The sequence below is a fragment of the Coffea arabica genome, chromosome 3c (assembly GCF_036785885.1).
Source record: "Coffea arabica cultivar ET-39 chromosome 3c, Coffea Arabica ET-39 HiFi, whole genome shotgun sequence".
NCBI classification, from domain to species: Eukaryota; Viridiplantae; Streptophyta; class Magnoliopsida; order Gentianales; family Rubiaceae; genus Coffea; species Coffea arabica.
In genome coordinates, this window is record NC_092314.1 from 13,607,622 (window position 1) to 13,635,578 (window position 27,957).

A 27,957-nucleotide genomic window follows, 5' to 3' on the forward strand; every position below is an offset into this window, starting at 1 on the left:
TCAACGACCCATCAGGCTCCTCCCGAGGAGGTGGAGGCAAGGGAGCTCTCCGTAGGTAATCGTTTTGAGGCTCTCCAAGATCTGGCGGAGAGCTTTGAGGAGGTGCTGCCAGGGGCCTGCTTTGTTCGGACCTCCACGTCCTTCTCCTCTCCGCGTCGGGCAAAGAAAGCTTCTTGGGGACGCAGGCTGTCTTAGGGGAACCTAGAGGAATTGAGTGCGACTCTTGAGGAGTTGCGTCAGTTCCATGCGGAGTTGGCTCGAGAGTGTTAGGAGGGGCAATGTGTTCCAGTGGAGGGTGAAGATTTGCCGACCTCTGACCAGCTAGGGATGGGTAAGCATAATGCTGAAATCAAAAGGATGATGGGGAGACCCAAGGGCAGATGCAACCATGTGGCTCCGTCGTCGCAGGCTAAGTACCTTCTGAGATCTCATGCTAAATCCAATTAGTTTCATCGTGTGGAATATTCGGGGTGCCTCTCACCCTGACTCTATAAAGTATCTGCACAAGCTTTACTTGGATCATAGAATTTCTCTGATTATTCTGTTAGAACCCATGTCTGACTTAAGGCAACTAGAGGTGGTACGAAGATGCCTTAAGCTCGATCACGGGGCCTCTTTCTTAAACGGCAAGGCATGATTTCTTTGGAGTAGGGACTTTAAGCTCTCTTTCTTGGAAGGGGAGGGTCAAGTAGTCCATGCGAGGCTTTCCTTTCAGTCGGGCGCCGTTGTTAATGTCTCCGCGGTCTATGCCAAATGCACTAGAGTAGGCCGACGCCCCTTATGGCAGGCCCTCGAGGCATTCGATGCGGGCAGGGGTGAGCCGTGGATCGTAGCCGGGGATTTCAATGTGGTTTCGTCTGCGGACAAGCGCAAAGGGGGATTGCCAGTTAATGCCACTAACATGGATGAATTTAATACTGTTATGTACACTTGCGGTCTCTCCTCTGTTGACTTTGACGATAGCCCGTTTACTTGGACGAATGGTACTCTCTGGCAGCGCCTGGACAGGGCCCTGGTGAACTGCCTATGGGCAGTGGCTTATACATTTACCAATGTGTCCCATCTCCTTCGTGGACGGTCAGACCACTCGCCTTTCTTAATCAATGCCAGGGTGGGGTCTGTGGTTCCTTCTTCCTTCCGGTTTCTCAACATGTGGCGTTGTCACCCTTCCTTCTTGGAGACTGTCTCGGCGGACTGGCGAGCGTCAGGATCAGGGGTAGGGATGGCACTATTTCATTCCAAGCTACATTCACTGCGGGCTAAGCTACGAAGATGGAGTACGGAGGTGTTTGGGAATATTTTTGATCGGGTACAGAGAGCAGCGGACATTTACAAACTAAAGGAGGAGGAGTTCGACTCCCACGGCGATGAACCCGCTCGAATCCGTCTACGTGAGGCACAAGCCGTGTATCTGTGAGAGCTCTCTATGGAATATGAGTTCTGGCGTCAAAAGGCGGCTGTCCGTTGGATCAGGGAGGGGGATGCTAACACCTCCTTTTTCCATTCGGTGGTCAAACAACGTAGAAACTCCAACTTCATCTCTCGCATGAAAGACGATGCTTTGAGCTGGCTCCACGATGCTGCCGATATACAGGACTCCGCGGTGAGGTTTTTTTCGGAGTTGTTTCAGTCGACTGGATTTGTTTCACCTCCCACGCTGCCTTTTGAACTACCGAGGATCACCACGGAGGAGGATGCAAAACTTCGGGAACTGCTCGGGATGGACAAGCTTCGCTCGGTGGTCTTCTCTATGGATGCTAATAGTGCCCCGGGGCCGGATGGGTTCGAGGCAGGTTTCTATCAACACTGTTGGGAGACAATCAAGGATGATCTCTTGGCAGCTGTTCATGACTTCTTTATGGGGGTCGAACAACCTCGGGGGATTTCCAGTGCATTGATAGTATTGATTCCAAAAGTGGAGGGGGCTTTCCAGTGGAAGAATTTTAGACCTATCAGCCCTTACAATATGAGCTCAAAGATCATTTCAAAAATACTGGCCAATCGTTTGGGGCACTTGCTGCCAAGACTAATTTCCCCTTGGCAAACAGGCTTCGTACCTGGGAGGGGGATCATGGATAATATTCTACTGGCGCAAGAACTGCTGCTGGATTTGGATAGACGACTCACATATCCGAATCTGATTATCAAGCTCGACATGGAAAAAGCGTATGACAGAGTTAAGTGGTCTTTCCTTCTTTTCATGCTTCGTAGCTATGGCTTGTCGGAATTCGCAGTAGATCTCCTCTTTAGGACGTTATCTACCTCGTGGTTTTCTGTATTGGTCAACGGCCAATCATCGGGTTTCTTGAAGTCTAGCAGGGGAGTGCGTCAGGGAGATCCGCTGTCGCCTGCCCTTTTCTTGGTTGTCGCTGAATTTCTTGGTCGGGGTCTTCAAATGCTTTGCCATAACCAAGCGGACATGGGCTATGTTTCGGCCAGGGGCAGAGTACCTTACCTTGCTTTTGCTAACGATATGATTATATTCACTCGGTGCTCGGAAACTTGCTTGCTGGCACTACGTGACTTTCTCCTACTTTACCAGCAGCACTCCGGATAAAAGGTAAACATCGGGAAGAGCGCCTTCCTCTCATCCTCTAGCCTCCCTGCAGATCTAGACAGTCTTGTGGGTTCGACATTGGGGTTTCACAAGCAATGCTTCCCATTGAAATATCTAGGGGTGCCCCTTGCCCGTGGGAGAATGGGGGTGGTAATCTTCGACCCCCTCCTAGCAAACCTACGTACACGTCTCTTCCATTGGAGCTCGAAACTTCTGAGTATGGGGGATAAGGTTATCCTCCTCAGGCACATGCTTAGCTCGCTTCCCCTATTTTTATTACAAGCGCTTTGTCCCCCAAAATCCGTCTTGGTGGCTATGGGCAGGATTTGCAACTCCTTTCTATGGGATTCAAATGTAGAGTCGCGGAGGGTGCATTGGGCGGCGTGAGAAAAGTTGTGTTTCCCGGTGCAGGAAGGTGGTTTAGGAGTTCGCTCCTTTCAGGACTCTGCTAGGGCCTTTGCTTGCAAGTTCTGGTGGCAACTACGTAAGAACGACTCACTATGGGCAGATTTTATTCATAAAAAGTATATCAAGGGCATGCACCCTTCGATCACGGCGGTGGATCGGCCCCCGGCTTCGTGGAGGCGCCTGCTAGCTGTTCGGGAGTTTGCGGAGTCACAGATACGATGGTGCTTAGGGAAGGGATTCGTCGATTTCTGGTATGATGCCTGGTGTGGCGACCTCCCTCTGGCACAGGAACTGGGTGTGTCGGATCCTCCCCATTTCCTAGTGGGTGAGTTTTTTACATTTCAAGGGTGGAACGTTCCGAGGTTGAGGGAGTGGGTACCAGAAGCCGTGGTTCAACGGATCACTACCATCCATTTTTCCCTGGAGCAGGATGACGTGATGGTTTGGGTTCTGTCGCCTAACGGGAATTTCTCCGTGTCCTCGGCATTGGAGGCAATTCAGCCTAAGCGTAGTATCTCTCTGGTTGACCACTATGTGTGGGGTCCAGTGGTGCCGCTGAAAGTTTCCTTCTTCGCATGGCGATTGCTGCGGCGGTGGCTCCCTCTTGATTGTATTCTGCAGGGCAAGGGAGTAACGTTAGTCTCTCGGTGTAATTGCTGCCTGCAGTCGCAGGAGACAGTTTCTCACATTTTCCTGCATGGCACGGTGGCAAAAGCAGTACGGGAGCATTTTCTCAAGACCTTCGGATTATTTCCGGCTAACTCGAGTAGTGTAGCTTCGATGTTGTCGCACTGGTTTCTCTCTCACTCCAAGGTTTCGGCAGTACATGTGCGGGTTCTGGTTCCCCTATTGGTTCTCTGGTTCATCTGGAAGAGTAGGAACTTGGCAAGGTTTCAAGCAAGCATTTTTACCCCAACTCAGGTGATCTCTCAGATAGAAAAGTTTTTGGGACAGATGGGTTGGGCTTGTGCTTTCGCGAGGCCCTCTTTTGCAGGTGATCAGGACTGCCCGTGGGCGAGTCTCTGCAACCCCACAAGGCGAGATATGGGGGCGATGCTGGTCTCTTGGGAAAAGCCACCGATGGGCTGGCTCAAGCTCAACTTTGATGCTAGTGTAATCAATGGTGAGGCGACTGGTGGAGGGGTCTTGCGCGACCACTGGGGGAGGGTGGTCTGGGCGTACTATAAGGAGTTTGGGGACTTGGATGTGCTAGCAGCGGAAGCCCGATCCCTTCTGTTCGGTCTCCAATTGTGCATGGAGCGAGGTGTTAGCTCAGTGATTGTGGAATCGAACTCAAGTGTACTAGTGCAGCTCGTGGGTTCGGAAGCCTTGTCGAAGTGGCCACTGTGCACTGTTTTGCGAGAGATTAGACACCACATTGGACACCTGGAGGCTTCCCTCCTTCATGTATTTCGAGAAGCCAATGCGGTGGCGGATGCATTAGCTTCCCTACAATTGGGAGAGCATCGGTTGTTTGAGTCACTCACGGCCCTTCCATTCAAAGCCAGAGGGGAGGCACGATTGGATTGCCATGGAGTTCCCCGTATCCGTGCGGGAAGATGTTGAACAGGAGCAACTGCTTTATCTTTCTTGCCACTGTTTGGTCTTTCTGTCATGTAATCTCTTTTGGTTCTAATAAAAGTTAGTATTTATTTGAAAAAAAAAACATCAACAAAATCCATATAGTACCTAAACAAGTCCACGCTTCAAAACGAACAACAATGAAAAGAAGCTCCATAGTACACTCCAGGATACAACACTAATAATAACGGTCTGGGCGTTTTACTTGAGCTCATGGTCTAGTCTGCTGCAGACAAGAAACGTTTTTGGCAAAAGGAACCAAGGAAAGGAGGCTACTTGCTAATCGAATTCTCTCATGTTCCTTGAGGGACTTTTGTACACTATATATAGAACAAATTATTTCCAAATTTTGGTTTCAAGCATTCGCAGTTTCCACCATCAAAATTTGTTTTGGCCTCAATACACCTCGACAGTATCAATTACTCTATATTGTACCTCAAACTTTTCTTTTAGACACTTTGACCTGAACTCTACAATTACTAATTAACTCCAATTAGTATATATTGTCCACTTGTTATGTGTGGTTTTGTCCCACATTAGTTGTTTTACTAAGGAGTTTTCCTCTTTGTTGGTTATAAATGGAGCGCGTCTTTGGTGAGAAGTTCACCAAATCAAGGGAGTTTTTAGTGGGTTATTTAGGCTTTTGGATCATTAAACATTTTGTAGTAAAATATTTTGGGCTCTATTGAGTTTTAAAGTTTTTGTACCCAGCTCTTTTATATAGTGAAATTCTGCTTCTCCTCCACTCGTAGACGTAGTTCAATTTGATGACCGAGTCACAAACCTTTCATCAATTTCTTGGGACTGGACCTAACGCCTCTCCTACTCGTATGTTGGTAGTGTATTGCGCAAGTTGGGTATGTGTTGGAGCATAAATTTGCTCGTATGTTAGTAGTGTATTGTGCAAGCCGAGTGTGTTTTAGAGATTAAGCGTGTGTTGAAGTTAGAACTGTCAATGAGGTTAGACCAACTCAAGTTTGGCTTGTTTAGTCCGAGAAAAAGTCCATGAGTTGAATTAGGGATGGCAATAGGGCGGGGGTTCCTTTCCCCATTCCCCGCCCCTTGCCCCTCACCCCCCGCCCCGCCCCCGTCCCATTTTCCCCACGGTCCCCCGCGATAAAAGAAATCAACTTATCATAAAATGTTCATTTACAATAATTCACTGAATTTTTTATTAGGTTGCACTTGATTGCCCCTCTATGTATATCTGAATTTTCAGTTACCAGCCCATCTCCTGACCAAAATATATCATTTTGAGTTATTTTAGCATTATACATATATCCATGGCCATATTTTTTTTATATAATACTAAAATATTAAACCATTTAATTGTCGTAAAACGAGTATTAGTACATAAGATGCCAGAGATTCATATCCAAAGCCACAACATAGTTTACAACAACATAGAGCTTTTCCCATTAAGTAATAGCATTCACAGGTCTCCTGAACTAATTAGCTAAAGATAACTCCCACCATAATAAGTTATATCCAGGGCTATCTAAAAGGATTGAACAACTCAAAAATTTATGCACACAAAAGCCTAGTACATGAAGCAAAAAAAATCAGAAGCAAGCCTATACGAAAAGCAAAACTCTCCTCGTATGTCCAAGCAATTTTGAGAACTAACAGGAGAGAGGAAGAATTCTCAAACACTAACAAAAAATACCTTGAACAGTTAGGGTTTTGTTACTTTTGTGTGTGTATATATATATATATATATATATTTTTTTTATGCGAGGGACGGGGTGGGGGACGGGGCGGGGGATGGGGCGGGTGTATGTTGCTCCATCCCCCGCCCCGTTTTGAAGGCGGGGGTAAATATTTTGCCCCCGCCCCCACCCCGTCCCATTCCCCGCCCCATTTGTACCCCTGCGGGTGTCCGCCCCCATGCCATCCCTAAGTCTAATCTTTTATTGACTTGAGCTAATATTGGGCTTAAATATTAGGTTTGAATTAAATATGAGTTGAATTGGGGCCTTATTAAGCTCCAACCCAATATAAGCCCGACCCTTTAATTTGCACATATATATATAATTATATAGAATATATTCATGTTTTGATATATATATATATATAATTATATATCTAAATATATAATGCTAATGCTTTATACTTATGAGTTATGTGTCAAAATATATTAATATATATAAGAAATATTAAATATACAAAATTATGTCAAAATATTCAACAAAACAAAGTTTAGTATGAGCAAATTGAGGACCTTTGAAGATGTATTAATTATTGATTATGTTTTATTACTATTTTCTATGTACTTTGAACCAATTGGATATATTATTGTTGAAAAATTCTTGGTTTATATATTTTTTAATGAATTGTTATTGGTTCACATATAATTTTAATGTTGTGATCCTATGGATGTTAAATTAGCTTTAGAACATAATAGTTATAGTAATTATATTAAGAAACTTAAAGAGTAATAAGTGAATTTAAACTAAATCCGAATTAGGTTCACATCTCGAATATTTTGTGAGCCAAGTATAAACTTCATATTTATCAACCCAAAACTGAAAGTAGTACTAATTATATGACTCAAGGATGAGGTTGTTAAAGTGTGATTCAGATGGCCCGAATGACAAGCCTAGTTGCAGCATAAATTCCGGGATTAGGCGATATCTAACAACAGAATGAAACATGCCTAAGGCCTCTGGCCAACCTATGGCCAGGATGTATAGTGGATGGGTAACTGGTGACACATAACTATTCACAACTAGGCTCCTCTCAATTGTATCGGAGAGAATCTCTCTCCATCATACTCTCATAAAATTAATTGTAAATTTATTTTTGAAAATCAACATCATTCATAATATATTTCATCCCTTGTGTTAGATATATATATAAAATTTTGTGTTAGCAATTTTACAAAATTTCACTAACAAATTGACTAAGTTTTACCCTGTAATTAATCATTTCAATTTTGTTACAATTTTGACTCATGTTTTACAATTTAAAAGTTTTGTATAAATTGAACATCAAAATATTCTTAAAAGAGTATCATTTTTTAGTATGTTGATTTAGACATTAAAAGAAAAATAATGACACAATCAGATGATGTTATGGAGTTATAAAATTTTAGATATAGATAATGGAAGGATCAATAGAGAAAAATTCAATGGAAAGCCTTCAATTAGGAAGTGTCGATCAAAGGTTTTGTAAGGGAGTACTACTTCTCATTTTGGGTTTAATTTTGCTATGTATTTTGGGTTCAACAAGTTTTGCAGAATTTGTGAATTTTTAACTTTTTAAACCGAAACAAGTCAGAGCCTGAGCAGACATTGAGCATATATGTTCTAACCTGGTTTGCTACGATAAGAGTTATTTGGAATAGAAACTTGTAGAGTTTTCAAAACACTTTTTCTTCTAATATTTTTATTTATTTGTTACATTGAATTTTAAAATTTTTCAAATAATCTTCAATCCATTACTTTCTTATTTTATCATTTCATGTGCCTTAAGACACATTCACGTGTACAATTCAAGAAATATAAATATTGACACTAATTGTAACACTTCAATTTTTAACTCGTGTAAGGTTATTGATTGAAGGATTAAATACTCACTTAAAATATTTACGCGAGAGAGGAGAAAATAAATAATGCATACTATTATTGAAATTTCAACTAATGGAAGAAAACCACAACTGACACATTTTTAAAAAAAAATTATCTCAACCAATGCCCTATTTATAACTTACAAAGACTTTTAAAATGAGAAATTACTCATACAAAAAATTGTTAAATAAAAAACAAACTCCTAAATAACACAACTACGTAAAACATAAATAAATAGAAACTTCTAGAGCAGGTTTGTTTTGCCAACAAAGATGACGTTCTTCAGCAACCAATTCTTATTCCTTTTATTGGTTATTTAATTTATTGTACGTTCAATCTTTGTTTTGCTCCTAAAGCAAAATATGACTTATAGATCCAATCCGGATCCATGGAATTTCTGTGCAGTGATCTGATCTAGCCGTTCTGCCGTCTCACTTGTAAGATAATTTTTCCAATCTCCAACCTTACCATTACGAAAAAATACCTGCTTCCTAAGAATCCACCAGGTCCCGCTCTTGTTCACCTCCAAATTTCTCAAGTGATCAAAACTACAGAGCCCTTAAATCTCATCAACCGCTCCTGCTGTCTCTTCCTCCTGAGAAATTGGACAACCCAAGAACTGGGCAAGAAGTTTCAGGTAAAATGCAGGTTCCTGTGTCATTTGTTCATACTTCAGAAAAAGTTCTTTTCGGGACTTGTCCAAGCTTGCTTTCCAGTAATCTAAAACATGATCCCAAACAGTCGACCAGACATGCTCACTCCCTTACAAAACAAGTCAAAAAATTCTTCAAAAGAAGTCTCAGCACTCCCCAGCTTATTAGTGAAGTGCCGATACGGGACAATAACATCCTTAATGTTTCTGTATATATAGACAATCTTGCAACCCGAATTCATCACTGACTCAGGCAGTAGCGCAAGCGGGCAGTGGGTTCCAAGCAGTCTTCTTGAATCTTGGAAATATTGTCAGAAAGAATATTCAGGGTCCTGTTTATTATGAGAGAGAGCATAAAATTCCAGTTGTGGCACAAGAACATAAGGACTTTGGTTGAGCAAAGGGTGGCTTGGGTTGATGGGGAGAATATTTCGGTTCATCAAGGCGAATGCGAGGGCCTTCAGCCATGTGGTGCCCTACTAGGGAGTGGTGATTAGCAGGACATCACTGTCTCGAGCCTGGAAGTGCTTTTGGACTTCAACGAGCCCTGGCAACTGGTTAGTAGTAAACCAAAAGCCATTGTACTTGTACAGATAAGAAGAACCTTGCCATCTCTCTCTGGGGAGAGTAGAATACAGGTTCTTGCACTGGTCTTGCATTAGTTCCTCTACTTCTGAATCTTCTGAGAAAGGAACTTTGAAGGAGGATGGAGTTGTAGACATATTGTTGCCTTTAGGATTGTTATTGAATATACTTGATTGTTGCTCAGCTCTCAAGTCCCTCGCTCGGTTCTTCTATAGACATAGTGTAGGGGCAGTAGGAGCTATTGACCCCACTGAACTTTATAATGCATATGCATAATTTTATAAGTTTATCCCCGTATTTAAAGTTTATTATCTCATTACCAACAGTTAATAGTCTTTGAATGGTTAGACCTTGATCTCTAAAGATGTATTCATAAACTGGATTATAAACTTGTGGGCATGTCTCACACAATATATGTATATATATATATATATATATATATATATAGATGAGTGTGTGCATTATGGTCTTTTAATTTCTTATCCAGCTATTATACAAATTAATCCTTCTTAATTAACTTAACTTACAAGTAAAAAATTCACCAATGACATACCAATGCACTTGAACCAATATTTTTTTAATGTTATTTTTTTGCCAATTTTTCCTTACTAAATCAACACACTTGTCAATAAAAAGATAATTAGTTTTACCTTTTACACTTGGATTAAAACCAATCAAGACACAACTTTATTATTTATTATTTTACCATTAAAGATAGAGAAAACTTATTAGGGACTCGCGAGATTAGAAGTGACAAAATACTTTATAGCTATTTGAGGAAATAAACCTTTGTTGAGATTTTAGAGAAGAAATGGAGAAACCCAAAAAAGGATTGATTAGTAAGAATATTATTATTGTTTCCCAATTAGCACTCCAAATCTCCAAGCAAGAATTCTTTCTACTATTTAGAAATTTACTTGGTTATATCTTCAATAAAATTTTGTAAATTGCTGATTTTTATTCACAAACATATGGTTAGGTTATAGTTTTATAGGGTAGTTTTTGGGAAGAAATTTTTAAATCATTTATAATTTGTAGTTCGCGCTTGCATTTGATGGTTTATGTGATGAAATTATATATATTTTTTCATAGTTCGTTTGTGAATTAATATCTAGTTCGATGTTTAATTTTAACCAATTACGAAGAGATATTACAAAAGGAAGATTATGATTGAAGAACGATTTAATGTTGAAGTTGATGATAATGATCATGGAAAAGATCATTCAAAAAAAATTAGGTGAAGGTTAATTTTGATGATTTACTATTAATTTAGGATTGAGGAAAAGTTGTGTTAATTATCACCCTAAATTTGCCCCACTGAATTAAGTTTCTAACTCTACCCCTACCTAACTCCAAAATCTACATCACAAACTCGCCAACTTTGTTAGTGCACGACAACGTATACTGAGCTAATTCTAAAATCTACATCGCAGACTCGCCAACTTTCCTAGTGCACAACAACGTATTTTGAGCTCGTGGTGCTTCAAATCAATGGAATGATTGAACCACAAAATAGAGCAGATCGTCTACAGACATCAAGGAAATCCGTGTTTTTTAACCTTTTACCCTCCTACTCTTCCTCGGAAGAGGTGAATTCTTGGTGAACGAGTCAAGGTCACACCAAAAAACGATATCACCTGTAAAATTTTAAGTGACCGGGGCTCTGTCCCCTAGTCTCATTCCGATGCTGAAGTCAGAGGTAGTTCGGAAGTTGAATGTACGGATTAGATTCCATATCTCATTTGGAAGTGGTAGATGGGTATTTATAATAGATGAATCTATGGATAGAATGATGAGATCTACCCACTGTTAGCCATCATGAGGTCACTTAAGGCGGCGGTGCCAGTTATAGATCTGAGCAGTATGGTGACTAGCAGTCACATCACTCCATCAATCACAAGTCACCCAGACAACTGAGATGTCGGTTGTCTTGGGCAGAGGAGGTGACGAGGTGAAACTTCTCTTCAAAGTGATTTCGCTAATCAATTCGACTGAGAATGTCCAAGACGAGGTATCTCTTGTAGAAAGGGCATGGATGGGATTGACCAAGCCCAGACAGGCTAAGATGTCCACACCTCCCATTCTTCCCACCCTCAATTGGTGGTACAGGTTTCGAACCGTAAACCTGATGGTGAGCAAAAACACTAATAGCTAGTTTGGGAGTTCAGATTTCAAAGGAATAGAAAAAAAAGGAAGGGAAAGGTGAACTTTTCACGTTTGGGAGATTTTAGTGAGACGGAAAAAAAAAGAAACGAACGGATCTTGAAGAGAAGCCAAGTGCTGCTACAGTGCAAAAATTTGCTGACCAAAACGGGCGGAAAGCGAAGGAAAACTGATGGAAGCTTACAAATTTTTTTTTTATCCTTTCTTTTCTCACATAACTTATCATTTCTCTTCTTTTCTTTTCTATCCTCAACTCACAAACTAGCTATAAGAGTTCATTTTGACTATTGATCAGTCCCAATGATTATTTATTAATTAATTATTAAACAACACCGCACTTAAAAGACTCAAAGAGTCCTTTCTCGATTACTGACGGGCCCAATGATTATGAATTAATTAATTATTAAACAACTCCACACTCAAAATAAATACGAAACAACTGAAAATGGAACAAAAAAGGAAAAAAAAAATGCTCCGTGTGTTGATACTCCAATAGTCTAATGTACAGCTACTGGCCCTGCTGACTCGTGACATTAAAAAGATCTTTTGTAGAAGGAGTCGCAGACACGCGGTTGTTGTAAAATTTGTGAATTATTTCTCTCACGTCCCGCTGTGTAGTGGCGGAGCTAGGAATTGCAATTAGGGGAGCGAGTCTCTGTTATTTGGATAAAGTCCAAATAACTTTCAAACATTATTATTTGGGTCCTTAGGAGGGGGCAAAGTGAAATTTTTTATCAATATTTTGGGGGGGCAAAACAATATAAGAAAAATTTTTTTTACTTAGAAATTTTTTTATAACAATTGGAGGGGGGCAAAGTGAAAATTTTTATCAATATTTGGGGGGGCAAAATAATATAATAAAAATTGTTTTACTTAGAAATTTTTTTTTTAACAATTGGAGGGGGGGCCTGGCCCCCCCTTCCCTCCGCCCCTGGCTGTGTGGTAGCATTTCTGAAACGGAATACGACTTCACATGGGGTAATCAACTACAACAGTTGATCATCAAGAGATTTTTAAAATTCTATTTGAATGTAGATCAAGGGATCGAATCTCTTGACCTGATGGTAGTTCAGTTCCTCCAAATTTCCTTCTTGGCTCTGTTGGGTCACCCTCCCTCCCCGGCCCCGCAGTATAGTGTAGGAATAGATATATCGTTTTTGGCCAAAAAAAAAAAATTAACTTCACATGGGGTACCAAAGGGAGATGTGATAGGATGATGGTGAAAGGCGAGAGCATGATTGGGGTATTTTTGGATCTTTAATGTGCTTTTGAGATGTTTTCCGAGAGGTTAATGTAGATTTTTGGTGAGAAGAAACATGTTTATTTATTTTATTTTTATACATATAAGGTACAAGTAGCACCCAGAGCTTCTCATAAGCATATAAAAGCAAATTGTTAATGTTTGACTGCGTGATGCTTTCAAATAAATAAGTTTTAATTTTTTAATCACGCTGTTTTAACTCATTTTTTGCTAAAAATAATTTAAGTTCCATTGGTTGTTCAAGCAATTTGACATTTTTTAAATGTATAATATAATGAAAATGAGGAATTTTTCTAAAATATTTGATAACTTTTGACTTTATGTTTTTTTGTATTTCTATTAGCATTTAACGTTATAGAAATGAACTGACATTGCCACTTAAGATATTATATATTTTTGTGATCAATTTTATTTTAATTGATTTATACGTTAATATTTGCTTTTTATTACCATAAATTCTTTTCCTATGTTAATCAAAGGAATGCGTTAACGTCTAAATAACAAATATATATATATCTTTATTATATTTCATTAAAATGCACTTCTCTCTCTTTTTTTTGTTTTAATGGTAGCCGTTAGATTTGCATATATTTTTGTCACTATTTTTTTTGCCATCAGATTATTAGATTATTCAATAAATCTTATTTATTATAAATTCTATCTAATTTGGAGCGAAAAACATTTTTCTAAGCCATTGCATTATTAGATTATTCAACAAGGCAGCTTACAGATTATTTGACTCTCCTGTTTTTCCTCTCGTTTGCTTGTAATAAGTCAAACAATGCAAACATTCTTCACACTCCACTTTTTGACAATTACCTAATCAAATGAGGCAATTACTTTGTTCCTTAGAGTTAGGTTGTCCTTCACAAAAATGCCAACCTTTTGATAAATTATCAATTGCACTTCATCTTTTCATAACCATTAGATTGAAATACAAAGTACTACACTAGTTCAGCTTTCATAGATTATCTTTTTAGATGAAATTATTATCAACAAACAAATCTTGAATAGTACAGTGCACACTACTACATACATTACCAACTGTTATTCTGTTTTATTTGCTTTTCGTTCTCGCATAGCAAAAAGAAAACGTTCTTGCTTTCTCATCATTTGGTAATACAATTTTTCTTAGCTTTTTTTTCACCATATCTATGCATTTACGTCTTATTGTAGTAAGATATAGTTTCTTTTACATGTTTTGTGTTTTGATTTTGCAGCGTTGCCTTCAACATTCAAGACTTTTGCTTTGTCCATCACTTTACTTCAAGTTAGTCACATTACTCATAACTAGCCTGCCTAATGTTTGATAAAATGTTGATTAAGATTACTTGATATTTACAAGTTTCACAAGTAAACTACTAGTAGCTACTTACTATTGAATTATATATACTGTGTGACTTATGATTGTAAACTTTAGCAATGAACTTTGAAACTATTTAGTCTATTTAGATTTGTTTTTCTGCTTTTGTGACATTTTTAGATTGTTTATGTTAAAGATGCTTGCTTATTTCTTTAATGGATAGCTAAGCTAATTGAATGTCTATTTCATTATCAACTAAATTTTGACAATCAAAACAAAGAAAAAAATCAATTAGACAAGTTAGTATAATTCCTCACTCAACTGATAAAGGATGTAATAATAGATTTTTATGTCAATCAATATCAGCAAACTGTAACATGCAAGTCCAAGACCAAAATTTCAAAAGTTCAGTGTATAGATCATGCACTGTTGTTCTTGTCTCATTGCCTTCATAAATGAATTAAAATAAAATTGATAGGAAAAGTGCATATTATGTTTGGTAGTAATTTCAGTTGGTTTATACAAGTTTAAATGGTACTGAATATTTTAAAATGCTGCTAAATATAATTTATTAATGAATTAAAATAAAATTGACAAGAAAAATCGTATAATATATTAAGTGGCAAAGTAAGTTCATCTGTACAAGTTTAAATGCTAATAATCCAATTTCTTTCCATTTTAGTAATGTACATATTTTACGTATATATTTACACATGACACTCAATTCAAAAACATTCCTTCAAATTTTGCTACCCTTAAAACACTTCAAGATAGGCATTGGCTGTGTTGCACAGCCAAACCTTACTAGTATTACAACATATGGAGAGAGGTCCTAGCTTAGTTAGCCCACAATTTTTCATCATCAAAATATCTAAAACCACAACAATTAGTAAATCAAAATATAGAAAAAATCAAATAAAGAAAGAAAGAAAAGAAAAACTCTCGTGGATGATGCCTTGCTTTCAAAAGCAACAGTCACAATCAAAGGGGCACAAAGGAGTAACCTTCAGTAGCCGCCTTCCCTACCGCCAAATCCTTTTCGCTATATGTAACTGGACCATCTCCAGTCCTCTTTCCCGGCCTCCGCCCAGCTCCTCCTGCTGATGGTGGTGCGTCACTCCTTCCATTTTCCTGTCCAGGACCATTCTTGTTTGCATTCCTTTTACTAGTATTATTCTTTTTTGTCATCATTTTATCATGATCCGAATCTCTAGCTGTCTTCTTGGGAGTGGGCTTTAGATTATCTAATTTTTTGCTCTGCTTCTTCTTTGAAGTGAGAATCTAATCAATCTCAACAAAGAACGTTTAGGACAAAACATACTCCTATGCAGACTAGAATGCCCTTTCTTTTTCTTCCTGCGTCACGGGCGTGTTTGGATTGGAGATAAAAAGGCATTGAAAAATGTGCTGATAATGCAAGTAATTTAATGTATATAAATAAAGTGTAAATAATGTGCAATTCAAACACACTCATCACTCATAACATTTGAAATTGACAAAAGAGCTAGTAATTTACACTTCTAATAAAATACTTCAGCTAATACTCTATTTAAAAACTTACAAAGACTTATAAAATAAGAGATCACTTGCATACGAAATTACTAAATAAAACACGAACTTCAAAACAATACAACCACTAAAAAATTGACGCTAATAAAATTAGTAAATAAATAAATAAAAACTTCTAGACTAAAGCAAATATGACTTATAGATCCAATCCGGATCCAAGGAATTTTTGTGCAGTGATCTGGTCAAGCCGTTCTGCCATCTCACTTGGAAGATCATTTTTCCAATCTCCAACCTTACCATTACGAAAAAATACCTGATTGCTATGATTCCACATGGTCCCGCTCTTGTTCACCTCCAAATTCCTCATGTGATCAAAGCTACAAAGCCCTAAAATCTCATCAACCACTCCTGCTGTCTCTTCCTCTTGAGAAATTGGACAACCCAAGAACTCGGCAAGATGTTTCAGGTTAAAAGCTGGTTCTTGTGTCATTTCTTCATACTTAAGAAAAAGTACCTTTTGGGGCTTGTCCAAGCTTGCTTTCCAGTAACCTAAAACATGATCCCAAATAGGTCCAGATAAGCTCACTCCCTTACAAAACAGGTCAAAAAATTCCTCGAAAGAGGTTTCAGTACTCCCCAACTTATTAGTGAAGTGCCAATACGAGACAAAAATATCCTTAATGTTTCTGCTTAGATAGACAATCTTGCAACCCGAGTTCATCACTGACTCGGGCAGTAGCGCAAGCGGGCAGTGGGTTCCAAGCAGTCTTCTTGATCCTTGGAAAGAATAATCAGGGTGCTGTTTATCATAAGGGTTAGGATATTCCAAGTGTAGCACAAGAGTATGAGGATTTTGGTTGAGCAAAGGGTGGTTCTGGTTGATGGGACAAATATTTCGGTTCATCAAGGCAAATGCGAGGGCCTTCAGCCATGTGGTGCCCGACTTGGGAGTGGTGATAATTAGGACATCACTGTCTCGAGCCTGGAAGTGCTTTCGGAATTCAACGAGCCCTGGCATCTGCATAGTGCTGAACCAAAAGCCATTGTACTTGTACAGGTAAGAACCTTGCCATCTCTGTCTGGGGAGAGTAGAAAGCAGGTTCTTGCGCTGCTGTTCCATTAGTTCCTGTAGTTCTGAATCTTCTGATAAAGGAGCTGAGGAGGAGGATGGAGATGTCGACATATTGGTGGCTTTAGGATTTGCATTGAGTATACTTGATTGTTGCTCGGTTCTTCTGTAGACATTTATATAGCCTAGCTCTAGATCCGAAGATAGTTGGAGGCAGTGGGAGCTATTGACCCCACTGAAATTTATAATGTATATCCATAATTTTATCAGTTTGTCCCCATACTTAAAGTTTATTGTCCCACTCCCAACACTTGATATTCTTTGAACCATTAGATCTTGATCTCTAAAGATATATTTTAAAAAATGGATTAAAAAACTTGCGGGCATTTCTCACATCTATATATATCCTCACTATACTAAAAGTGCGAGTTGGAGTTGCTACAGTGGTCATGGACCGGTTATCCAGTAATTTGAGCAACTTCAGTGGCATTTTCATAGGCAAATAGACTGGTAATGCTATAAATTTCGACAATTCCAGTGGCATTTCATAGGCATTTGTTTGGGCTTGCCCTCTTGCTCCAGTGTTCAGACGCTAGAATTCTTTCCCCTCTCCCTCCAGTGGCATTTTTTAGATATATCCTCACTATACTAAAAGTGCGAGTTGGAGTTGCTACAGTGGTCATGGACCGGTTATCCGGTAATTTTGAGCAACTTCGGTGGCATTTTCATAGGCAGATAGACTGGTAATGCTGTAAATTTCGACAATTTCAGTGGCATTTCATAGGCATTTGTTTGGGCTTGCCCTCTTGCTCCAGTGTTCAGACGCTAGAATTCTTTCCCCTCTCCCTCCAGTGGCATTTTTTAAGAAGCATATATGTGCCATATATAAAGCTTGATGCCCTTTACGGTGTTGCATTGTTAGTTCTTTCTTCTTCTTTTTATTTTTTATTTTTTGCCTTTATTATAAAGGATAAAATGGATTTATTCTGTAACAAAGTAATAAAACAATACCAGGAGTTGAAAAGAAAGTGTGGCAAGTTGTATTAAATATGGATATTTATCTAACAATATAAAAGTGAGAGTTGCCCCATGAACAATGTTTTTTTGTAAAGCGGTTATCCTGCAATTGTTATTGGATGCCCGGACTATTAGTAAATAACATACTAATTATTCTTTTTTATAGAACGAAAAATAAGAATAAAAACAAGGGCATTAAAAATTTGTAATAATAATATAGAGTAATATGGATATATAGACTAATATATCTTCATAATTGCATGTTTTAAAAAGTAGTAGGATTAGAAACCATTTTTAGTCCGTGACACCTTAACCGATTTTGGTTAATTGTGATAACAATGTTGGACTTCTTTTCTTTTTTTTTTTTTACTGCTGTTCAATTTTTGGGAATCATGTAGTCAAAAGCTACTGCTAAACATGCTAAACAATCACTGCATTCAACAATTTTACATAGCACTATTTTATTTCATTTTTTTGCAATATATGCATTCATTTTTTTCCAAACAATTTTATTTCATGTCGCAGTAATAAAATCCATTTTTTAAAGTCACTAAAGGCAATAATAATTTATTAATTATTTCCTCAATAATTGTGTATTTACAGAACACTAAACATTATTTAGATTGTTTCTTACATTAAAAAAATTAAAGTACTTTAAATTTCAAATAAATTTAATAATACATGGCTCTTAATATAGATTAATGATCTAATATTAGTGAACGGCATTTTACAAAAATATGAAAGAAAAATAATTGTTGTGATTATATTGATTAAATGTTTTAATTTGTGCAAAAAAAAAGGAAATAGGCTCATATTTATGGAACTTAGTGAGTAATAGAGATATACATAAATATAAACGTGTATCTTTATAATTACCTCACCCAAACCACATAATTTGTACAAATCATACCACACAAAATGTCGACACTGCATTGTCTCAATTATAGTACTTTATTAACCATTATATTACAAAGTATCCTCCATACTTCGCAAACTATTAACACTATATTCACCCAACCAATTTACCGCACTATTATTTTATAATTTAAGCCAAACTTATAATAATTATATAACTCTCTACATTATAAGTAATATATAACGGCTAAAAATTAAGCAACTTAACACGGAAAATATTAGCACTCCTGCGCAATGCGCAGGCCGTCTCACTAGTAATATATAAGTGTGTGTAAATGTGTGTGTATATATATATAAATCTATTTCTTTTTCCCCCTTTATCCCACTTGGGATTCTCGGTGACATATTTTCTATGTCAATCCAATGCCACCTCTAATATTGCGCCAAGTGTCCTATTATTATTTGCACTTTAATTTTCTAATAATTCAAATTGATTTGGTTTAACACAAGTTTTCTCTACCCTCTAAACCTTTGAACCAAAATTAACCGACTGGTCTAATTCATATACCAATACTTTTGAGTTAACCACGGAAAACCCTAAACAAAATTGCCTCCAAACCCTAAACGAGATTCTACACCATATTGTTGTCAAGAACGGTTGCCGGAGCAAACATCAACAATTCTACGTAATTTATGTGCACTATTTTGTGTTCATCACACCATTAATTTATGGGTTATTCGTAATCATATCAAAAAACACTACTATGTTTTGTCCTCGTAGTTTTCATATGTGAGTTTCCATTCATCTCGCCACCATCTGTGGATTAAAGTTTTTTTTTTGTGGAAATAAGTTTGGAACGCTGTTTTACCATAATTTGTATTACTCGTAGCTACTCCTGGGAGGTGTACAATATACGGTTTCACACAGGAAGGGTATAAAAAATTGTAGTTCAAATTTCACACTGCTGATTCTTTGATAGACATTAGAATTGTCATCATAGGGAACAAAGAAAACAAGGGTTTAAAGATCTACATGTGTAGTCCTTCAAACACGACATGTGTAGTACAGATTTTGTTGGATCCCAAATATGTTTGAACAACTTTTTCATTGTCGGATCCCAAGTTCATAGAAATTGAGATCATCTAATGCAAGCATGAAAAATATGAGTCAACAATTTTACAACATAAATTAAATACAACTTGTGAACGAGGCTTTGGCTCTTCTTAGTCAGAGCATTAAATGCTCCTTTTGTATGCAGTTGCCTGAAAGGCCTGTCACGGTATAACCTTTAGCTTTTATGAATTATTAGTGCACAATATGCTCGGTTTATTTGCAGTTTTTGTATGATTAATTGATCTTAACAGATTGAAAAATGTTTTCTTGGGTCATTTTTTTGTTGTTCATAATCGAAGGACTAAATTTGTGGTTTTGTTTGTAGGGCAGATAAGGATTTGTGGTGATCCTATTTATCTGCATTTTTGTTTGGTAATGGATTGTTGTTACAAGAAAGAAAATGTAGAACTGTTTGGTTTCCTTGATTTTAACTTCATTCTTTGTCCAGTGTAAGGGCTTTACTTGGGATTGTCTTAAACTTTTTCTGGTTGATCGGATTGAATACTATTTTCATGTTTCTATGCCTAAAACTTAAAACTAGCACTATAAGTTTATGATGAAGCAAATATTTGTTCAGGCATTTTTCTCGTTTTTATGTGCACTATTTTTTTACTTTTGTTTTTATTGTTATTGATTTAGCATGAATTATTGTTTATTGTTTACAAATAATTTACTATGAACGAATACTTTTGATATTGAAAAAATATTTACTTAAATAATCATTCAATGAAACTTATTGTATTGCAATTAACTTTGTGTGAAAGTTTGCAGGATATGGATGCTACGACTTCTATGGAAACTGAGGTATCATCCTATCGCAGATTGGATTTTGACAAGGTAGATCAAATTACCAATGATGAGGTTTCCACTCCACCAGTTTTAAATGTGATAAAAGATGTAAACAAAATTCATGCATCGATTCCTCCTGAACTACTTCCGAAGATGGGCATGGAATTTGAGAATGAAGAAGATGCTTGTAATTTTTACTTAGCGTATGTAAAGGAAGTTGGTTTTGGAATCAAAAGAAGTAGCTTCCACAAAGATAGCAATGGTAGGCTCATGGATAGGGTATTTTGTTGTAGTGCTGAAGGAAACGAGGAAAGGATAAAAAAGATCTCAATGTAAGAGCCCCTCGTCCTGAAACACGATTTAATTGTTCGGCAAAGATGAAGGTTAATAGTAGACAAACTAGTAAGTTTCATATATGTCAGTTGATCATTGAGCATAATCACTATCTTTTAAGTTCCAACAAAAGTCATTTACACAGATCACATAGAAAGATAAATTCTATTCATGCAGCTGAAATTGATATGGCACACCATGTGGGTATAACACCAAAAGTTTCTCATGAACTTATGGCACTACAAGTAGGAGAACGGGAGAACTTAGGTTTCATTCCTGAGGATTACAGGAATTATTTACGTTCTAAACGGACAATACAAATGGATGTTGGAGATACAGGAAGCGTACTTGAATATTTGCAAAAAATGCAATTAGAGGATCCTAATTTCTTCTATGCAATTCAAGTGGATCAGGATGCTTTGATTACAAATATTTTTTGGACTGACGGATTAATGAGGGTAGATTATGCAAGTTTTGGAGATGTTGTTTGTTTTGACACGACGTACAGAAAGAATAATGAAGGCCGTCCATTTGTTTTATTTGTTGGAGTGAATAATCATAAATAGACTGCAATATTTGGGGCTGCTTTATTAAATGATGAAACTACTTCAACTTTTGAATGATTGTTTGACACTTTTACGAGAGCCATGTCAGGAAAAAAACCAAACACTATACTTACGGATCAGAACGCAGCAATGGCTAAAAGACTAATTTCTACATGGTCTGAAACACGTCACCGTCTTTGCATGTGGTATATATTTCAAAATGCAGCTATTCATCTCAGTCATGTGTTCGAAAAGTTTAAACAATTTGCGAATGATTTCAGTAGATGTGTATATGATTTTGATGAAGAAGAAGACTTTATATATGAATGGAATGCTATGTTGAAGAAGTATGGTCTTGAAGACAATGATTGGTTAAAACGTATGTTTGAAATTAGAGAAAAATGGGCATTGGTGTATGGAAGGGAAACATTTTGTGCAGATATGACAACAACTCAAAGGAGCGAAAAGCATGAATAGTGTGATAAAAAGGTATGTAACCTACAAGAATAAATTTCATGAGTTTTTCAATCATTTTGAGAGGTTAGTTGATGATCATAGATATAATGAACTTCAAGCTGACTTTAGAGCATATATGAGTACTCCAGTACTACCATTTGATGTTGATGTTTTGAAACAAGCTGCAAGTGTTTATACTCCTGAAATATTCAAATGGTTTGAAATTAAGTGGGGTAAATCTTATGATTGTGGTATAATCACTTACAGTGAGGTTGGAACAGTGACAGAGTATAAGATCACTCCTAAAGGCAGAAAAAACTATCATATGGTTAGATTTGATGCAATAATATTTTCACTTGCCAAAGATACCCCCATGTGTTTATCAAAAGCATTCTCCCTACCAAGTCTCTTCTTCTCCAAACCCTGGTGATTTTAGGTCCGCTCATCTTCAAACCAAAACCGCAGCCATATGAAGAAAAATTGGTGAGTTTGGGTCTGCTCATAGCATGTAATCGATTTGGGAGGAGAGGTAAGAGTCTTGAACTTGTTAATTTTGAGATGTCTTCCTCAAGTTATAGAAGTGGGAATGGAAGTAGGGATTTGAGATATCAATATGGGCTATGTGATTGTGGAAGAAAGTCTAAAATAAAAATTGTTGAATCAGAAAGCCAACCAAAGGCATGTTGTATTTCGTTTGTGAAAGAGATGAATGTGGCTTTTGGTGTTGGTGTAATCCGACTACCCGAGAGCAGCCAAGATGGGAAGCTGGTATTGGAAAACTAGTGGAGGAAGAACGACCACGTATGGAAGCTAGCATGATGTCAAGATGGCAAAAAGTGGATGAGGAACTGAAGAGCCTGAAGTTGCTCATTTGTTATTGTCTAATGGTGTCTGTGTTTTCACTATTAGTGTTGATGTCCAAGATGTGAAATTGATGTGTTAATCTTTTGTTTAGTTCTAGTAGTGACGTTGAATGGGGAAGGAAAATGTAGTGAAAATCCATATGTACAATGATGATTCCATGTTTTGCTTTGTAGAAATGAAAAAGAAAAATTGCCTCATTGTCTTTTGGATAGTTATTATTAAATGTAAAAGTTGTACTGTGATTGAAATGGGGTATGCCCCTTTTTTGTTATGCAACTTCCTGTAAATGAAACTAAAACCTACAGAAGAGAAATAAAATGGTTGCTTTGATATTCCATCTATTCACTCATACAAAAACAACCATTTAATAAGAAGGGAATTGAAATGCCTGCAAAATGATATCCATCAACCATTCAATAGCATGATAATAAATTGGATGCAAAATGCGATCCATCTTGCTTTGATATTCCATCTATTCATTCACACAAAAAAAACAGCCATTCAGTAAAAAGGAAATTGAAATGCCTGAAAAATGATATCCATCAACCATTCAGCAACTTGATAATAAATTAGACGCAAAGTGCTATCCATCTTTCCATTCATATAAAAATAGCCATTCAGATCATACATACAAAAGTAGAACACATCATTATCTGTTTACACCAAACTCAACGCCCAAAAATCAGTGCAAAAAACAAAATAGTTTGGGCATATTTGCAGTCATCCAAGTCTAATTCAGTCACCATAAAATGCCAGTTTACATCACATCACCTAACTACGAATCACACACATATATAATTTAGGAAAATGGATTTGTTCTTGTTCTCTTGACCCTTATTTTATGCAGCACATCAGCAACTGTTGGAGGTCTAACTCTTCCACCAGGACCATTCTTAACAGGTTCTTCAATCACAGTAGACTGTTAAATGGAAGTATGTTAGTAACAGAACATATGTTTCAAGTACTATGTACTAAGATTCATGAATAATGTCTGAGAAGAAGCAATTTTTCTAGTGATAACCCTATTGACATTCCTAACAGGTCCTCCAGTCACAACAGACTATTAAATGGAAGTATATTAGTAACAAGACATATGTTTCAAGCACTATGTACTAAGATTCATGAATAATACCTGAAAAGAAGCAATTTTTCTAGTGATAACCCTGTTGACAGTAGACATTATTGGTTGAGTATATGCTTTTCTCTTTGGAATTTTTTATTTAGATGGATTGGGATTATCAACCAGCTTTCCTTGAGAGGCTGGTTCTGAAGTGCCACCAGCAGAGTGGTTAGCTCCTTGTGGCTCTGAAGTTTCACCAGCAGGCTCTTGATTTGCCTATGACATAAAAACAAAAAAGTTATGAACTGTTAGTAATAAAGAAGAGCCTATGCCATGCATAAGAAGATTGTACCTTGCAAAATTTGAAATTTGGATGAATTGAATTCTTACAACTTCTTGAATTGTGCCTAGGTTTGAAGCATTTTTTACAATGCACAGTAAGTCCTTTTCTAGTTGATATTTGTCCATTCTTTAGTTTATCAGGTGCTCTCCTCCACACCTTCTTTGGCCTTCCAGCACCTTTCTTATTAATGGAGGATTAATTGACCCTTCTTTGGCCTTCTCCCAATACTTTGCACTTGGTATAGGCATAATTACATGCCTATATGTCTTTCCATAAGTCTCTTTGTTGTAGCATTTGTAGACAAAATCAACAATTGGCTTTTTACGTGTTTGTACATGCATGGACACATGGATAACCTGTTAATTGAAATAACCCACATGTATAGGTCCAATCCTGTAGGTTTACCACTACAGTTTTGTTAATACCAGCATCAACTTCATATTTCCAGCCATCAGCCCATATAGCAACACATGTCCTACTCAATCTTACATTTTTCTCAATTTTCTCATGGATGTTTGGACATATTTTACCTTGAAATTTTTCCATCTCAGTCCTCTTTACCTGGAATCGTTACATTAGTCTTCTTCTAATCCATTCAAACATCCCAACCACAGCCAACTCTCTTGCGGGAAGAATGTAATTGTTTAATGATTCATTTAAATTGTTAATCAATATGTCACACTTACTTCTTCCACTGAAGTGTGATCTGGTCCACAGAGTTGGTGGAAATTTTGAAAGCCATGCTAATGCTTGTGAGTCAACTTTTTTCATGTCTTTCATTGCCACATGCCAGTCTGCCTCATTTCCAGCACTTGCACATGCCCAAAACAAGTCCTTCAGCTCTTTTCGTTTGAATTTTTGGCTGAAGTTTTGATACATGTCTTATGTAGAACCTATGCTCAGAGTCAGGAAAAAGCTCTTTAAGAGCTTGAACAAGTCCTTGTTGTCGATCTGAAATGAAGGTCCAAGATATGTTGTCCATCCCCAATCCTAAATCATTCAATAAAAGCTGTAGGAACCACCTCCATGAGTCATACCTTTCAACTTCAACAACAGCCAGTACTATTGGAACCATATTATCATTACCATCACTCCCTAAGGCAGATAATAATTGGCCTCCAAATGCATTCTTTAAAAAGCACCCATCTAGACCAATAATTGGTCTACATCCATCAAGAAATCCCTGCTTGCAAGCATGAAGACAGAAGTATATTCTTTCAAATGTACCTCTAGACGCTGCATCAGGTTTGTCAACTTGAATCTTTACTGTGCTAACAGGATTATACTTCACGATCATGGCTGCATAATGCCATAGATTATGATACTGCTCCATGTTTAATCCCTGTATATCTTCTCTTGCCTTTCTCTTCACTCTATATAGCTTAGATGAAGTGACACTGACCATCAAATCCCTTTTAATCTCATTCTGAAAACCAATTAAGTTACACTTAGAGTCATCCCTAATTGATATCTTTGGCTAAGGTACCTTGATGTAACATGTTTGTTGTTGTACTCTCTACCACAAAAATGCTCATCCTTCAAAGTTTTGATCTGGAAGGTACTAGTCCCTTGAACTTTTGATGCATGGATCCTCCATGAACAACCCCTCTCACATTCAGCTGTAATTTGGTAGAAGTCATTTCTGATCCACTTTGTTTCATATCCCTCTCTTATATTCCATTCCAACAAAGCCACCCTGAATAATCTAAAATTTTTGAACTTCTGGCCCACTTTTAGTTCAAAATGAGGCTTGTTAAACTCAACTTTTGGATCGAAATCTAGATATTCTTCAAGTTTCTCACCATCAGAACTAGTCCTCTCCAGCAGCTCCTCATCGGGAATTACAGGTTCATTCCAATTGGTTTCTAATCTAACTTCACTGTTCAGTCCATCAAAGTCTTCTTTAGGCTGTTGTTGTACATGATTTCCGCTGTCCTACAAGTGTGAACATGTAGAATAGTATTTTGCTAGTGTTTCCCTCTCCTCAATAGTAGGCTGGTCTCTTGCAGCCAATTTCTTTGGACTTTTCAGATCACCCTTCACAGCAAACACATGCAACTTTGACTTAGCAGCCTCTTTCTTAGATGGGTTCATAGCAAAAATGTCTTCATCCTCTATGCTCTCAAGGCCCTCTTCTAACCAATTAGGCTCAACATTTTTTGATTTACCTGCTTTGTCCACAGCACTTTCTACTTTATCCGTAGTTTCTTCACATGTATGGTTAGCATTTGCACCCTCTTTTTGCAACATGCTGATCCCATCACAATGTTTAGAAGGCTCTTCAAATGCTTGGTCCCTACTTACACTATATATCACCCTTACAGGAAGATGTAAATATGCATCATTCATCAACTTAATGTCATCATTCCCTGTAATTGGTAGCAACCCAGTTTCTCATGTCCAAATCCAGTACACACCACCCAAAAGTGACCCTGGTTACATTCTTCTCAATTAGCTTGAACATTCTGCACAGTCCAACTATGGACAACTCACTTGGATCTCTATCCTTCCATATGGCTAGCTTGTAGTCTCCTACATAGGCTGTGTTGGGCTCACTTCTAAAAATTCTACCAAAGTACAAGTGTATCTCAACCATTTCTTTTTCTTTTTCTTGTGTGTTGTCTTCTGTTAACCAGACAAGTGCAAAATTTTTTTTATTATTATACATATATATAAAGTAAGTTGTCTGTACTTTATGTAAAAAAAAGCAGACATGACAACGACGTAGGTTCACAACTACTACTCACAAGAATCTTGCCCCATCTAGACCGTTGAATGCCAATAATAACAACAATCTAACCACAGTAATGAAAGTGATATAAACCATTATAAAATTGAAATTTTTGTAAAGCTCAAATCTTTCCAACAGCTAGAATTTATCAACCTTTTTCTAACATATTGGTTTTATCATAAAAGTCATATACATCTAGATCTAGAAATACGGATTTAGGTGTTTATTCACACTTTTATTCAAATTATTCGAACAAACTAAGATATATAAGAAATTGGAAACATCAATCGTAACAATCACAGTACATCTAAGTCGACAAATAATCACTTCAATACATAGTAGCATACAAATCAAGGTGTTTATTCACATTATTATCCAGATTATTTCCCTAAACTAAGAGATCGTAAAATAGGAAGGATTCGGAGCTTAGAAGCTTACCTATCCTGCTACGGGTCTTCTCCTGAGTTTTCGATATGATGCAGTTGACGTCAAATGCTTGCAATTGACGTCCTATTCTGCTAGAAATCTTCACTAATTGTTAAGAACTTTTCCAATCTAACAGATTGTGTCTTCCTAGGGTTTCTAAAGCTTCACTCCTCTCTCTCTCTCTCTCTCTCTCTGTGCCTCTTTTCTTTGAATTCTCAAAAGCACGAAATATTCTTGTGGATATCACTAGGAGTTAAGTGTTGTGGAGCTACTAAGGAGAGACCCTTATTCACCACAAAATAATTTAATAAAAGCCATAGAAAGTGAAATATAGACAGCACATAAAACTAATAATAAAGAGATTCAGAATATTTTTACTCTCACTTACTAATTGTTCATTTTCTTTTTTCTGCTACAAAGATGTGACCCAATCCTCTTAAATCTGCTTCATTATTATGTATCCGCAAAAGAAAAGAACATACTTTCAAGGGAGATACAAATAAGGTGTGAGATAAGAGAGAGGAAAAAAAATACTTGAAGATGATTAGTAGAGATTGGAGGAGAGAAGGGCAATAGAGACGATGAATGAGAAGAGAGAGAAAAGAAGAATCATAACAGTGTCAGCTAAATTAGGAATAAAAGGGCACGCTTGTCTTCAATGAGTTAGATAGGCATCAAATTTGGATTTTGTCCAAAACCCTCCAACTACTTGGGTTTTGGGAAATCCTAGGTTTTAAGAAATGATTCCAAAATTTTCATTTCAATAG

General features: G+C 37.3%; 3 protein-coding genes and 1 long non-coding RNA gene across 4 annotated transcripts; 1 reads left to right on the forward strand and 3 right to left on the reverse strand.

The window, feature by feature from the left end:
• The first annotated feature begins 327 nt into the window (after positions 1-327).
• Positions 328-1,417, forward strand: LOC140037831 (uncharacterized). Its single transcript, XM_072082971.1, has 2 exons — positions 328-331; positions 678-1,417. Exons 1-2 carry the CDS (start codon positions 328-330, stop codon positions 1,415-1,417), a joined length of 744 nt encoding a protein of 247 aa, XP_071939072.1.
• Positions 1,418-8,674: 7,257 nt separating this feature from the next.
• LOC113735629 (cytosolic sulfotransferase 5-like) lies at positions 8,675-9,489 on the reverse strand. Its single transcript, XM_072082972.1, has 2 exons — positions 9,276-9,489; positions 8,675-8,877 (listed from the first exon to the last, which is right to left on the reverse strand). Exons 1-2 carry the CDS (start codon positions 9,487-9,489, stop codon positions 8,675-8,677), a joined length of 417 nt encoding a protein of 138 aa, XP_071939073.1.
• Positions 9,490-15,060: 5,571 nt separating this feature from the next.
• Positions 15,061-16,771, reverse strand: LOC113735630 (cytosolic sulfotransferase 5-like). Its single transcript, XM_072082973.1, has 2 exons — positions 15,821-16,771; positions 15,061-15,360 (listed from the first exon to the last, which is right to left on the reverse strand). The coding sequence occupies exons 1-2, from the start codon at positions 16,769-16,771 to the stop codon at positions 15,061-15,063; spliced, it is 1,251 nt and encodes a 416-aa protein (XP_071939074.1).
• Positions 16,772-23,230: 6,459 nt separating this feature from the next.
• On the reverse strand, positions 23,231-27,809 carry LOC140038058 (uncharacterized). The gene is made up of 3 exons (XR_011841868.1): positions 27,203-27,809; positions 23,763-23,966; positions 23,231-23,549 (listed from the first exon to the last, which is right to left on the reverse strand). It is a non-coding gene; the product is annotated as an uncharacterized lncRNA (long non-coding RNA).
• Positions 27,810-27,957: the final 148 nt, after the last annotated feature.